The 15,592-nt window shown below is 43.7% G+C and overlaps 1 protein-coding gene across 1 annotated transcript in view; it reads right to left on the bottom strand.

Moving 5' to 3' along the window:
• Positions 1–49: 49 nt before the first annotated feature.
• The window catches only part of LOC139465274 (zinc transporter ZIP4-like), a 37,246-nt gene continuing 21,703 nt past the window's right edge, over positions 50–15,592 (bottom strand). Inside the window, exons 10-14 of the mRNA XM_071246951.1 lie at positions 15,435–15,488; positions 14,573–14,624; positions 12,522–12,674; positions 1,059–1,246; positions 50–178 (exon numbers count right to left, since the gene is read on the bottom strand). Coding sequence (XP_071103052.1) covers positions 50–178; positions 1,059–1,246; positions 12,522–12,674; positions 14,573–14,624; positions 15,435–15,488 — 576 coding nt within the window. The remainder of the gene's footprint in view (positions 179–1,058; positions 1,247–12,521; positions 12,675–14,572; positions 14,625–15,434; positions 15,489–15,592) is intronic.

The raw sequence follows: 15,592 nt of genomic DNA, 5'->3' as shown, positions 1-15,592 counted from the left end.
TCTCTCTCTCTCTGTGCAAAGAATGTAAGAGACTATGGTCCGCCTCACCTCAGATGCTGATCTTATCCTCATACAAGGCGATGAGCAGCATGAAGAGGAAACCAGTCAACATCCCAACGTTGTGCATCACAAACACCAACTTCCGGTTTCTCGACACATTGTTAATAAAAGACGGTAACTGAAAGAATATGGAAGTCCTGTTCACCAGTGCCACAGTATAGGGTTGGATGGTATAGTAACGTTTATGTCGTGAAGAAGAACAGTGTTTTTGAGGAACTACCGCGTCCAGCGTGCGTTTTACACACACCCCTCCCCTCCTAATAATAAGATAAAATTAAATTAAAATAAAAAAAAATAAATCTCGTGGAAAGACAGGATGTATTTGATTACAACTCCTAACAGTATATGCCTGGCGAATCCTGTTGCGTTACGGTTTACATACCAGTGATGCTAAGAGCTTGTGGGCCGAGTTATCTGGGTTTTTTCTCCCTACTCTCTCTGACAGCGATGACGATCTTGGGGTACAAACAGCATCAGACTCTTTGCTGAGTTTAGTTACAGTATAAGACACTGAGAAATCCGTTAAGTTGACTTTGTCGGATGGAAATTCGCAGGGAATTTGCATAAGATTGTTTTCCGAAGTCAAACTTTTGAATTTGTCCCTCAGACAATGGGGATGTGATGGTATAACAAATATCTGAGTTAGTTTATGTTTTTTTGGAAGACATGTTTCAAAATGAAACACTGCTTTATTCTTTTATTATCTGTGGGGCGATGGGACGTTTAACGGGTATAAGATTGGCTCAGGCGATTCCTCTCGCTTTGCAGAGTTGCGTCCCTTGGCCATGATCCGCTGGTCAGTTTGAATCCCCAAACACCACGTTTATAATGCTTTGTCAGCCTCATACTCCTGATTGTTGGTTTCGCTAAAGGGGTAAATGCCTGAGACCTACATCACTACGAGCGTCCCCCCACACGCCGTGAAACATTGTGCAAACCCAAAACAATCTGTCATTTGCTGACCACAATAACACGGAATAATATCGGTTGTAACTGACCAGGTCGACCAGGGAGATGTAGACGAACATCCCGGCAGTGACGGCGAATATCCACCGTCGGACCAGCGGGTCTGTGGAGACAGACAGACCGATATACAGTCCAACGAAAGCCGTCAAGGCAGACACGAAATTCCAGCACAGCGCCCGCTTGTATGACATCCCGGTCGCCAACAGCACTGCGAAGTCACCTACGACAATAGAAATAAACGTAATATACGTAAAGAAGTTAAAGAACACCCAATTTTTTTATATGACTATAGTTAATCTGTCATGGCCGGTTGGTCTTGCAACACACAGCCTTCCAATTGTGGCTGTTTCTTAACTTGTTTTGAGTAGTATATATATATATATATATTGTAATGTTTCCGCACTCTCAGTTCTAATATGCATCGTCTGAAGGGCTGGTTGTGTTGGGTTGCGTGCAGTAGGCTGGTCAGAAATATATGATTGTTGGTTCGAATCTAAGATTAATGCTCTTTATTTTTCCTTGGTTTGTAACACTATACACGTCACTTCAGACTTGTAACACCATACACGTCACTTCAGGCTTGTAACACCATACACGTCACTTCAGGCTGGTAACATCATAGACGTCACTTCAGGCTTGTAACACCATAAACGTCACTTCAGACTTGTAACACCATACACGTCACTTCAGGCATGTAACACCATACACGTCACTTCAGGCATGTAACACCATACACGTCACTTCAGCCTTGTAACACTATACACGTCACTTCAGGCTTGTAACACTATACACATCACTTCAGCCTTGTAACACTATACACATCACTTCAGGCTTGTAACACTATACACATCACTTCAGCCTTGTAACACTATACACATCACTTCAGCCTTGTAACACTATACACGTCACTTCAGGAACACCATACACGTCACTTCAGCCTTGTAACACCATACACGTCACTTCAGCCTTGTAACACTTTACACATCACTTCAGCCTTGTAACACTATACACGTCACTTCAGGCTTGTAACATCATACATGTCACTTCAGGCTTGTAACACCATACACGTCACCTCAGGCATGTAACACCATACACGTCACTTCAGTCTTGTAACACCATACACGTCACTTCAGGCTTGTAACATCACAGACGTCACTTCAGTATTGTAACACCATACACGTCACTTCAGGCTTGTAACACTATACACGTCACTTCAGCCTTGTAACACTATACACATCACTTCAGCCTTGTAACACTATACACATCACTTCAGGCTTGTAACACTATACACGTCACTTCAGGAACACCATACACGTCACTTCAGCCTTGTAACACCATACACGTCACTTCAGCCTTGTAACACTATACACATCACTTCAGCCTTGTAACACTATACACGTCACTTCAGCCTTGTAACAATATACACGTCACTTCAGGAACACCATACACGTCACTTCAGCCTTGTAACACCATACACATCACTTCAGCCTTGTAACACTATACACGTAACTTCAGGAACACCATACACGTCACTTCAGCCTTGTAACACCATATACGTCACTTCAGCCTTGTAACACTATACACATCACTTCAGCCTTGTAACACTATACACATCACTTCAGCCATGTAACACCATACACGTCACTTCAGACTTGTAACATCATACACGTCACTTCAGCCTTGTAACACTATACACGTCACTTCAGCCTTGTAACACTATACACGTCACTTCAGCCTTGTAACATCATACACGTCACTTCAGCCTTGTAACACCATACACATCACTTCAGCCTTGTAACGCTATACACATCACTTCAGCCTTGTAACACTATACACGTCACTTCAGGAACACCATACACGTCACTTCAGCCTTGTAACACCATACACATCACTTCAGCCTTGTAACACTATACACGTAACTTCAGGAACACCATACACGTCACTTCAGCCTTGTAACACCATATACGTCACTTCAGCCTTGTAACACTATACACATCACTTCAGCCTTGTAACACTATACACATCACTTCAGCCTTGTAACACCATACACGTCACTTCAGACTTGTAACATCATACACGTCACTTCAGCCTTGTAACACTATACACGTCACTTCAGCCTTGTAACACTATACACGTCACTTCAGGAACACCATACACGTCACTTCAGCCTTGTAACACCATACACGTCACTTCAGCCTTGTAACGCTATACACATCACTTCAGCCTTGTAACACTATACACGTCACTTCAGGAACACCATACACGTCACTTCAAGCATGTAACACTATACACGTCACTTCAGCCTTGTAACACCATACACGTCAGTTCAGACTTGTAACACCATACACGTCACTTCAGACATGTAACACTATACACGTCACTTCAGGCTTGTAACACTATACACGTCACTTCAGGCTTGTAACACCATACACGTCACTTCAGGCTTGTAACACTATACACGTCACTTCAGGCTTGTAACATCATACACGTCACTTCAGGCTTGTAACACCATACACGTCACCTCAGGCATGTAACACCATACACGTCACTTCAGTCTTGTAACACCATACACGTCACTTCAGGCTTGTAACATCACAGACGTCACTTCAGGCTTGTAACACCATACACGTCACTTCAGGCTTGTAACACTATACACGTCACTTCAGGCTTGTAACACCATACACGTCACTTCAGGCTTGTAACATCACAGACGTCACTTCAGGCTTGTAACACCATACACGTCACTTCAGGCTTGTAACACTATACACGTCACTTCAGGCTTGTAACACTATACACGTCACTTCAGGCTTGTAACACCATACACGTCACTTCAGGCTTGTAACACCATACACGTCACTACAGGCTTGTAACATTATACACGTCACTTCAGGCTTGTAACATCATACACGTCACTTCAGGCTTGTAACACTATACACATCACTTCAGCCTTGTAACACTATACACATCACTTCAGCCTTGTAACACCATACACGTCACTTCAGGCTTGTAACACTATACACGTCACTTCAGACTTGTAACATCATACACGTCACTTCAGCCTTGTAACACTATACACGTCACTTCAGCCTTGTAACACTATACACGTCACTTCAGACTTGTAACATCATACACGTCACTTCAGCCTTGTAACACCATACACGTCACTTCAGCCTTGTAACGCTATACACATCACTTCAGCCTTGTAACACTATACACGTCACTTCAGGAACACCATACACGTCACTTCAAGCATGTAACACTATACACGTCACTTCAGCCTTGTAACACCATACACGTCAGTTCAGACTTGTAACACCATACACGTCACTTCAGGCTTGTAACACTATACACGTCACTTCAGGCTTGTAACACTATACACGTCACTTCAGGCTTGTAACACCATACACGTCACTTCAGGCTTGTAACACTATACACGTCACTTCAGGCTTGTAACATCATACACGTCACTTCAGGCTTGTAACACCATACACGTCACCTCAGGCATGTAACACCATACACGTCACTTCAGTCTTGTAACACCATACACGTCAGTTCAGGCTTGTAACACCATACACGTCACTTCAGGCTTGTAACATCACAGACGTCACTTCAGGCTTGTAACACCATACACGTCACTTCAGTCTTGTAACACCATACACGTCACTTCAGGCTTGTAACATCAGAGACGTCACTTCAGGCTTGTAACACCATACACGTCACTTCAGGCTTGTAACACTATACACGTCACTTCAGGCATGTAACACTATACACGTCACTTCAGGCTTGTAACACTATACACGTCACTTCAGGCTTGTAACATCATACACGTCACTTCAGGCTTGTAACACTATACACGTCACTTCAGGCTTGTAACACCATACACGTCACCTCAGGCATGTAACACCATACACGTCACTTCAGTCTTGTAACACCATACACGTCACTTCAGGCTTGTAACATCACAGACGTCACTTCAGGCTTGTAACACGATACACGTCACTTCAGGCTTGTAACACTATACACGTCACTTCAGGCTTGTAACACCATACACGTCACTTCAGGCTTTTAACATCATACACGTCACTTCAGGCTTGTAACACCATACACGTCACCTCAGGCTTGTAACACTATACACGTCACTTCAGGCTTGTAACACTATACACGTCACTTCAGGCTTGTAACACTATACACGTCACTTCAGGCTTGTAACACCATACACGTCACTTCAGGCATGTAACACCATACACGTCACTTCAGGCTTGTAACATCATAGACGTCACTTCAGGCTTGTAACACCATACACGTCACTTCAGTCTTGTAACACCATACACGTCACTTCAGGCTTGTAACACTATACACGTCACTTCGGGCTTGTAACACTATACACGTCACTTCAGGCTTGTAACACTATACACGTCACTTCAGGCTTGTAACACCATACACGTCACTTCAGGCTTGTAACACCATACACGTCACCTCAGGCTTGTAACACCATACACGTCACTTCAGGCTTGTAACACCATACACGTCACTTCAAGCATGTAACACTATACACGTCACTTCAGGCTTGTAACATCATACACGTCACTTCAGCCTTGTAACACCATAGACGTCACTTCAGCCTTGCAACACTATACACATCACTTCAGCCTTGTAACACTATACACGTCACTTCAGCCTTGTAACATCATACACGTCACTTCAGGCTTGTAACACCATACACGTCACTTCAGCCTTGTAACATTATACACGTCACTTCAGGCTTGTAACACCATACACATCACTTCAGCCTTGTAACACCATACACGTCACTTCAGGCTTGTAACATCATAGACGTCACTTCAGGCTTGTAACACCATACACGTCACTTCAGGCTTGTAACACCATACACGTCACTTCAGCCTTGTAACACTATACACGTCACTTCAGGAACACCATACACGTCACTTCAAGCATGTAACACTATACACGTCACTTCAGCCTTGTAACACCATACACGTCAGTTCAGACTTGTAACACCATACACGTCACTTCAGGCATGTAACACTATACACGTCACTTCAGGCTTGTAACACTATACACGTCACTTCAGGCTTGTAACACCATACACGTCACTTCAGGCTTGTAACACTATACACGTCACTTCAGGCTTGTAACATCATACACGTCACTTCAGGCTTGTAACACCATACACGTCACCTCAGGCATGTAACACCATACACGTCACTTCAGTCTTGTAACACCATACACGTCACTTCAGGCTTGTAACATCACAGACGTCACTTCAGGCTTGTAACACCATACACGTCACTTCAGGCTTGTAACACTATACACGTCACTTCAGGCTTGTAACACCATACACGTCACTTCAGGCTTGTAACATCACAGACGTCACTTCAGGCTTGTAACACCACACACGTCACTTCAGGCTTGTAACACTATACACGTCACTTCAGGCTTGTAACACTATACACGTCACTTCAGGCTTGTAACACCATACACGTCACTTCAGGCTTGTAACACCATACACGTCACTTCAGGCTTGTAACATTATACACGTCACTTCAGGCTTGTAACATCATACACGTCACTTCAGGCTTGTAACACTATACACATCACTTCAGCCTTGTAACACTATACACATCACTTCAGCCTTGTAACACCATACACGTCACTTCAGGCTTGTAACACTATACACGTCACTTCAGACTTGTAACATCATACACGTCACTTCAGCCTTGTAACACTATACACGTCACTTCAGCCTTGTAACACTATACACGTCACTTCAGACTTGTAACATCATACACGTCACTTCAGCCTTGTAACACCATACACGTCACTTCAGCCTTGTAACGCTATACACATCACTTCAGCCTTGTAACACTATACACGTCACTTCAGGAACACCATACACGTCACTTCAAGCATGTAACACTATACACGTCACTTCAGCCTTGTAACACCATACACGTCAGTTCAGACTTGTAACACCATACACGTCACTTCAGGCATGTAACACTATACACGTCACTTCAGGCTTGTAACACTATACACGTCACTTCAGGCTTGTAACACCATACACGTCACTTCAGGCTTGTAACACTATACACGTCACTTCAGGCTTGTAACATCATACACGTCACTTCAGGCTTGTAACACCATACACGTCACCTCAGGCATGTAACACCATACACGTCACTTCAGTCTTGTAACACCATACACGTCACTTCAGGCTTGTAACACCATACACGTCACTTCAGTCTTGTAACACCATACACGTCACTTCAGGCTTGTAACATCACAGACGTCACTTCAGGCTTGTAACACCATACACGTCACTTCAGGCTTGTAACACCATACACGTCACTTCAGGCTTGTAACATCACAGACGTCACTTCAGGCTTGTAACACCATACACGTCACTTCAGGCTTGTAACACTATACACGTCACTTCAGGCTTGTAACACTATACACGTCACTTCAGGCTTGTAACACTATACACGTCACTTCAGGCTTGTAACATCATACACGTCACTTCAGGCTTGTAACACCATACACGTCACCTCAGGCATGTAACACCATACACGTCACTTCAGTCTTGTAACACCATACACGTCACTTCAGGCTTGTAACATCACAGACGTCACTTCAGGCTTGTAACACGATACACGTCACTTCAGGCTTGTAACACTATACACGTCACTTCAGGCTTGTAACACCATACACGTCACTTCAGGCTTTTAACATCATACACGTCACTTCAGGCTTGTAACACCATACACGTCACCTCAGGCTTGTAACACTATACACGTCACTTCAGGCTTGTAACACTATACACGTCACTTCAGGCTTGTAACACTATACACGTCACTTCGGGCTTGTAACACCATACACGTCACTTCAGGCTTGTAACACCATACACGTCACTTCAGGCTTGTAACATCATAGACGTCACTTCAGGCTTGTAACACCATACACGTCACTTCAGGCTTGTAACACCATACACGTCACTTCAGGCTTGCAACACTATACACGTCACTTCGGGCTTGTAACACTATACACGTCACTTCAGGCTTGTAACACTATACACGTCACTTCAGGCTTGTAACACCATACACGTCACTTCAGGCTTGTAACACCATACACGTCACCTCAGGCTTGTAACACCATACACGTCACTTCAGGCTTGTAACACCATACACGTCACTTCAAGCATGTAACACTATACACGTCACTTCAGGCTTGTAACATCATACACGTCACTTCAGCCTTCAAGTTGTAACACCATACACGTCACTTCAGCCTTGCAACACTATACACATCACTTCAGCCTTGTAACACTATACACGTCACTTCAGCCTTGTAACATCATACACGTCACTTCAGGCTTGTAACACCATACACGTCACTTCAGCCTTATAACATTATACACGTCACTTCAGGCTTGTAACACCATACACATCACTTCAGCCTTGTAACACCATACACGTCACTTCAGGCTTGTAACACTATACACGTCACTTCAGGAACACCATACACGTCACTTCAGACTTGTAACATTATACACGTCACTTCAGGCTTGTAACACCATACACATCACTTCAGCCTTGTAACATCATACACGTCAGTTCAGGCTTGTAACACCATACACGTCACTTCAGTCTTGTAACACCATACACGTCACTTCAGGCTTGTAACATCACAGACGTCACTTCAGGCTTGTAACACCATACACGTCACTTCAGTCTTGTAACAGCATACACGTCACTTCAGGCTTGTAACATCACAGACGTCACTTCAGGCTTGTAACACCATACACGTCACTTCAGGCTTGTAACACTGTACACGTCACTTCAGGCTTGTAACACTATACACGTCACTTCAGGCTTGTAACACTATACACGTCACTTCAGGCTTGTAACATCATACACGTCACTTCAGGCTTGTAACACTATACACGTCACTTCAGGCTTGTAACACCATACACGTCACCTCAGGCATGTAACACCATACACGTCACTTCAGTCTTGTAACACCATACACCTCACTTCAGGCTTGTAACATCACAGACGTCACTTCAGGCTTGTAACACGATACACGTCACTTCAGGCTTGTAACACTATACACGTCACTTCAGGCTTGTAACACCATACACGTCACTTCAGGCTTTTAACATCATACACGTCACTTCAGGCTTGTAACACCATACACGTCACCTCAGGCTTGTAACACTATACACGTCACTTCAGGCTTGTAACACTATACACGTCACTTCAGGCTTGTAACACTATACACGTCACTTCAGGCTTGTAACACCATACGAGTCACTTCAGGCTTGTAACACCATACACGTCACTTCAGGCTTGTAACATCATAGACGTCACTTCAGGCTTGTAACACCATACACGTCACTTCAGGCTTGTAACACCATACACGTCACTTCAGGCTTGTAACACTATACACGTCACTTCGGGCTTGTAACACTATACACGTCACTTCAGGCTTGTAACACTATACACGTCACTTCAGGCTTGTAACACCATACACGTCACTTCAGGCTTGTAACACCATACACGTCACCTCAGGCTTGTAACACCATACACGTCACTTCAGGCTTGTAACACCATACACGTCACTTCAAGCATGTAACACTATACACGTCACTTCAGGCTTGTAACATCATACACGTCACTTCAGCCTTGTAACACCATACACGTCACTTCAGCCTTGCAACACTATACACATCACTTCAGCCTTGTAACACTATACACGTCACTTCAGCCTTGTATCATCATACACGTCACTTCAGGCTTGTAACACCATACACGTCACTTCAGCCTTGTAACACCATACACGTCACTTCAGGCTTGTAACACTATACACGTCACTTCAGGAACACCATACACGTCACTTCAGCCTTGTAACATTATACACGTCACTTCAGGCTTGTAACACCATACACGTCACTTCAGGCTTGTAACATCATACACGTCACTTCAGGCTTGTAACACTATACACGTCACTTCAGCCTTGTAACACCATACACGTCACTTCAGGCTTGTAACACTATACACGTCACTTCAGGAACACCATACACGTCACTTCAGCCTTGTAACATTATACACGTCACTTCAGGCTTGTAACACCATACACATCACTTCAGCCTTGTAACATCATACACGTCACTTCAAGCATGTAACACTATACACGTCACTTCAGCCTTGTAACACTATACACGTCACTTCAGGCTTGTAACACCATACACGTCAGTTCAGACTTGTAACACCATACACGTCACTTCAGCCTTGTAACACTATACACGTCACTTCAGGCTTGTAACATCATACATGTCACTTCAGCCTTGTAACATTATACACGTCACTTCAGGCTTGTAACACCATACACGTCACTTCAGTCTTGTAACACCATACACGTCACTTCAGGCTTGTAACACTATACACGTCACTTCAGGCTTGTAACACCATACACGTCACTTCAGCCTTGTAACATCATACACGTCACTTCAGGCTTGTAACACTATACACGTCACTTCAGCCTTGTAACACTATACACGTCAGTTCAGACTTGTAACACCATACACGTCACTTCAGGCATGTAACACTATACACGTCACTTCAGGCTTGCAACACTATACACGTCACTTCAGGCTTGTAACATCATACACGTCACGTCAGGCATGTAACACCATACACGTCACTTCAGTCTTGTAACACCATACACGTCACTTCAGGCTTGTAACATCATAGACGTCACTTCAGGCTTGTAACACCATACACGTCACTTCAGGCTTGTAACACCATACACGTCACTTCAGGCTTGTAACACTATACACGTCACTTCAGGCTTGTAACACTATACACGTCACTTCAGGCTTGTAACACCATACACGTCACTTCAGGCTTGTAACACCATACACGTCACCTCAGGCATGTAACACCATACACGTCACTTCAGTCTTGTAACACCATACACGTCACTTCAGGCTTGTAACATCATAGACGTCACTTCAGGCTTGTAACACCATACACGTCACTTCAGGCTTGTAACACCATACACGTCACTTCAGGCTTGTAAGACTATACACGTCACTTCAGGCTTGTAACACGATACACGTCACTTCAGCCTTGTAACACTATACACGTCACTTCAGGCTTGTAACATCATACACGTCACTTCAGCCTTGTAACACCATACACGTCACTTCAGCCTTGTAACACTATACACATCACTTCAGCCTTTTAACACTATACACGTCACTTCAGGAACACCATACAAGTCACTTCAGGCTTTCCTCCCACGTCAAGCTGACATGCCGTTATATAAGTCAAAGCGGTGTTAAATGCAACTAATGATCACTAACTCACTCAACCAATCACTCTTATTTTACTTCTGTCGAACCCCGTTGTTTCGAATTCCTTGGGACTAGGGAAAAAATACGACTTATCCAGGGTTCGACACATCCGAATCATCTTTATTATTATCAAATACAATCTCGATTCATCTCACTGATTTGTCATCACATTGCAATCGCGTTGTGATACGTCATGCACATGAAAGTAGATCACGCGTGATCGCTAATCGTCGGGTATTGACTGTCTCAGACGTTCACACTGTCATCACTACTTCCACGATTGAAAGTGTTGCTATTAACAGGAGTTCGACTTATCAGGACAATATATGTTTTAACGTATTTTTAAATTTTGAGACTATAAATTGAGTTCGACACATCCGGGTTAAAATAGTGGTAAATATAATTTTCAAGGAGCGCATTGAGTTCGACACAACCGGTATTCGACACAACCGAGTTCGTGAAAGCGGGATATATACACATCGTTCTTCAAAAAATGCATCGAAAAGTCCATCTTATTATATATTAACAGTTTTTTTAATGTAAGACCTATTGATGTTTGTTTCTTGTTTTACGCCACAGTCAGCGATATTTCAGTTATATGAGAGAGGTCTATAAATAATCGAGTCTGGACAAGAAAATCCAGTGATTAATATCATGAGCTTTTATCTACGCAAATGGGAAACGATGACATGCATCAACTATATCAGCGAGCCTGACCACCCAATCCCATTAGCCGCCTCTTATGACAAGCATGGGTTGCTGAAGATCTATTCTAACCGGATCTTCTCGGGTCACTTAATGAGTCGATATTATCACGTACTGATGACAGCTTTACTTCTAAATTAACAGTGGTAAACGTCCGATACCTGCATTACATCGGGCTTTCCTCCCACACCAAGCTAACACGCCGTGATATAACTGGAATAATGTTAAAAGCTGCGTTAAAACCAACTAACTCACTCACTCATTCACCCTAAATTGACCAAATGGAAATTCTCTCTTTGTAAATTCCGAAATATGAGAGAAACTTTCGAACGATTATGAAAGTATGGGTCATTTTGAGAAATGCATCCTTAAACATTATACAAAACTTGGAGACCAAGAAGCAATGCTGACTGACCCAGTTCGTGCGGCAGTTCGTGGCAGAAGACGGCGATGCTGGTGGTGAGGCCGCTAGTGACGCTGAGACTGAAGGCGGCACCAACCACCAGACCATCGGCGAAGTTGTGGATGCCGTCCCCGATTATCACCATAAAGGCAAGCGTTGAAAAAGCTGAAACAACACCAAAATGTTTAAAACGCCAGAACATAAGCTGATCAAGCATCTGTGCCTTTACATTTATCAGGATGGTCGTCTGGTAAAACCAAACTGTACGAAACGCCATGCAGTAAATGATTTAATTACATTACGTCGTAAGTTGCTCTCTCACTCCAGGGACTGTTATGACTAGTAATAGATCGTGGGAGTTCAAGGTTGATGCGCCTACTTGATATTCAAGGATTTTACCTAAGGATATATTGATCAACTGTTGCACATGCTCAGAAGGCTCACGACTATTACTAGTGAGTAAGTGAGTTGGGTTTAACGCAGCTTTTAACAGTATTCCATAATCGGGGCGAACCGGGATTCGAACCCACAATCATAGGTTTTTGGTGTGCCCAAGGGACGCGACTCTCCACAGCGAATCGCGGCGCCTTAGATGACTACCATGACTGCCATGACTTATGGACTGTCAGTACAATCTGCTTGCTCGCTGGTTTCACACGGTAAACCCCTATATACACGACCTGCAGGAAGCCTCCTCTCACATCAAACTGACAAAAAATCGAACATTTTTAAATACTTGGACAAAGAATCACCAACATGATAAGGTCGTTTGGAGAAATATAAACATTTCAATACATGTCTTAAAGGGTCTTTAACAAGGTTGGTCGGTCGGGTGAAATAAAACCAAATTAAAAAAACGACAATTTTGAGCGAAAATTTCAAAGGGTTATTTCAGTCCCTATACTAACCCATGACATTTAATTACTATTACCTAAGTTAGTTAACAAAATTGTCGGGAAGAAAAATAACCCCTGTCCTCATATCTTCCCATCCCCATAAATAAAAAAAAATTAAAAAAGTTTAATAACACTATTTAAAAGAGGTATCCAACCCACTTCCCTCACCCACTCGCCACTACCCACCACTACCCACCACTACCCACTGACCCCCTTACTCACCTACACACTCACCCATTCTCCGACTCATCCACTCAATCACATCCTACAACCCATTCCTTCCCTCGCTCACCCACCCACTGATCTCCCTACTCACCTACACACTCACTCACTCACTCATTCTCCAACTCATCCACTCAATCACATCCTACCACCCATTCCTTCCCTCGCTCACCCACCCACCGATCTCCCTACTCACCTACACACTCACTCACTCACTCATTCTCCGACTCATCCACTCAATCACATCCTACCACCCATTCCCTCCCTCCCTCCCTCGCTCACCCACCCACCGATCTCCCTACTCACCTACACACTCACTCACTCACTCATTCTCCGACTCATCCACTCAATCACATCCTACCACCCATTCCCTCCCTCGCTCACCCACCCACCGATCTCCCTACACACTCACTCACTCACTCATTCTCCGACCATCCACTCAATCACATCCTACCACCCATTCCCTCCCTCGCTCACCCACCCACCGATCTCCCTACACACTCACTCACTCACTCATTCTCCGACTCACCCACTCAATCACATCCTACCACCCATTCCCTCAATCCCTCCCTCGCTCACCCACCCACAGATCTCCCTACTCACCTACACACTCACTCACTCACTCATTCTCCGACTCATCCACTCAATCACATCCTACCACCCATTCCCTCCCTCCCTCGCTCACCCACCCACCGATCTCCCTACTCACCTACACACTCACTCACTCACTCGTTCTCCGACTCATCCACTCAATCACATCCTACCACCCATTCCCTCCCTCCCTCCCTCACCCACCCACCGATCTCCCTACTCACCTACACACTCACTCACTCACTCATTCTCCGACTCATCCACTCACTCACATCCTACCACCCATTCCCTCCCGCGCTGGCTCCTTCACTCATTCACTCACTCACCCACCCTCTACATTGTGTGTTTACGTACATGACTTCTCTCGTGGACTCTTTTCTCCGATTACCCCATTAGGCTCTTTCTTCTGAAATGAAAATAGACAATTGCATGAAAGTGTCAACCTTCGACACTCATCAATTTGGGCCCCGTGGGATATCGGTTTAGAAAAGGCCCCCATCACCAAGTAGTAGGAACCGACTACTGAGAATCGGGTTTTTTAAAACATGCGACCTGGCGGACTGTGTGTCATCTTACCCGGGACTATGTGGATCGGTCAACACTATTTCGACCGCGGTAGGAAGTAGGAAATACTTTTCACCGTGGTGGAAATATTATCATCGCGGAGGAAATACTTTTCTGTATTTTCATTTTAGTTTTTGACATTTTCGTTTTGATTTTTGACATTTTCATTTTAGTTTTTGACATTTTCGTTTTGGTTTTGGACATTTCCATTTTAGTTTTTGACATTATCGCTTCACATTTCAGCGATTCAATAGCTACTTGAAAGTACATTTTTCATGTTTTCGGTTGTTTTTATACATGATTTATCACATATATGTATGACAAAGTGTGTTAATTTGCAAAAGGTTACGATAAAAGTGAGTGAAAATATAAAAATATTGAAAAACACTCCATGTCCCTTATGGGCCACCGTACATAGTGGTTAAGGTGTTTCTGCTCGTCAAGCCGAATGCCTAGTAGGTTCCATTCCTGACATTGCTACAATGTGTGAAGCCCAGATATTGCCGAAGTATTGATAAAGACGGCATAAAGCCATACCCAGTCACTCAGTCCGACACTCACTCAATCACTGATACTACAGCTTCTACATGCCACTTAAAGATAGCAAACAAAGAGATCTAAAGATTGTGTTTGTGAGATTGTGAACACTTACCACACGATCTACATCGATTTGGTTCAGTTCCACAGACGAGTGATTGTGGGAATGCTGCAATCAAAGCATACAACAGCTGTATACAAAAAGGAAGTTGACAAACTCTTCTGCACTCATAGCACTATTTCTACGATTTGTCGTTTCTTTATATACCTATT

The sequence above is a fragment of the Haliotis cracherodii genome, unplaced genomic scaffold (genome assembly GCF_022045235.1).
Source record: "Haliotis cracherodii isolate W230 unplaced genomic scaffold, xgHalCrac1.p SCAF_18, whole genome shotgun sequence".
NCBI classification, from domain to species: Eukaryota; Metazoa; Mollusca; class Gastropoda; order Lepetellida; family Haliotidae; genus Haliotis; species Haliotis cracherodii.
Note: the sequence above shows the minus strand (reverse complement) of the source record. Positions and strands in the feature narration are given on the sequence as shown.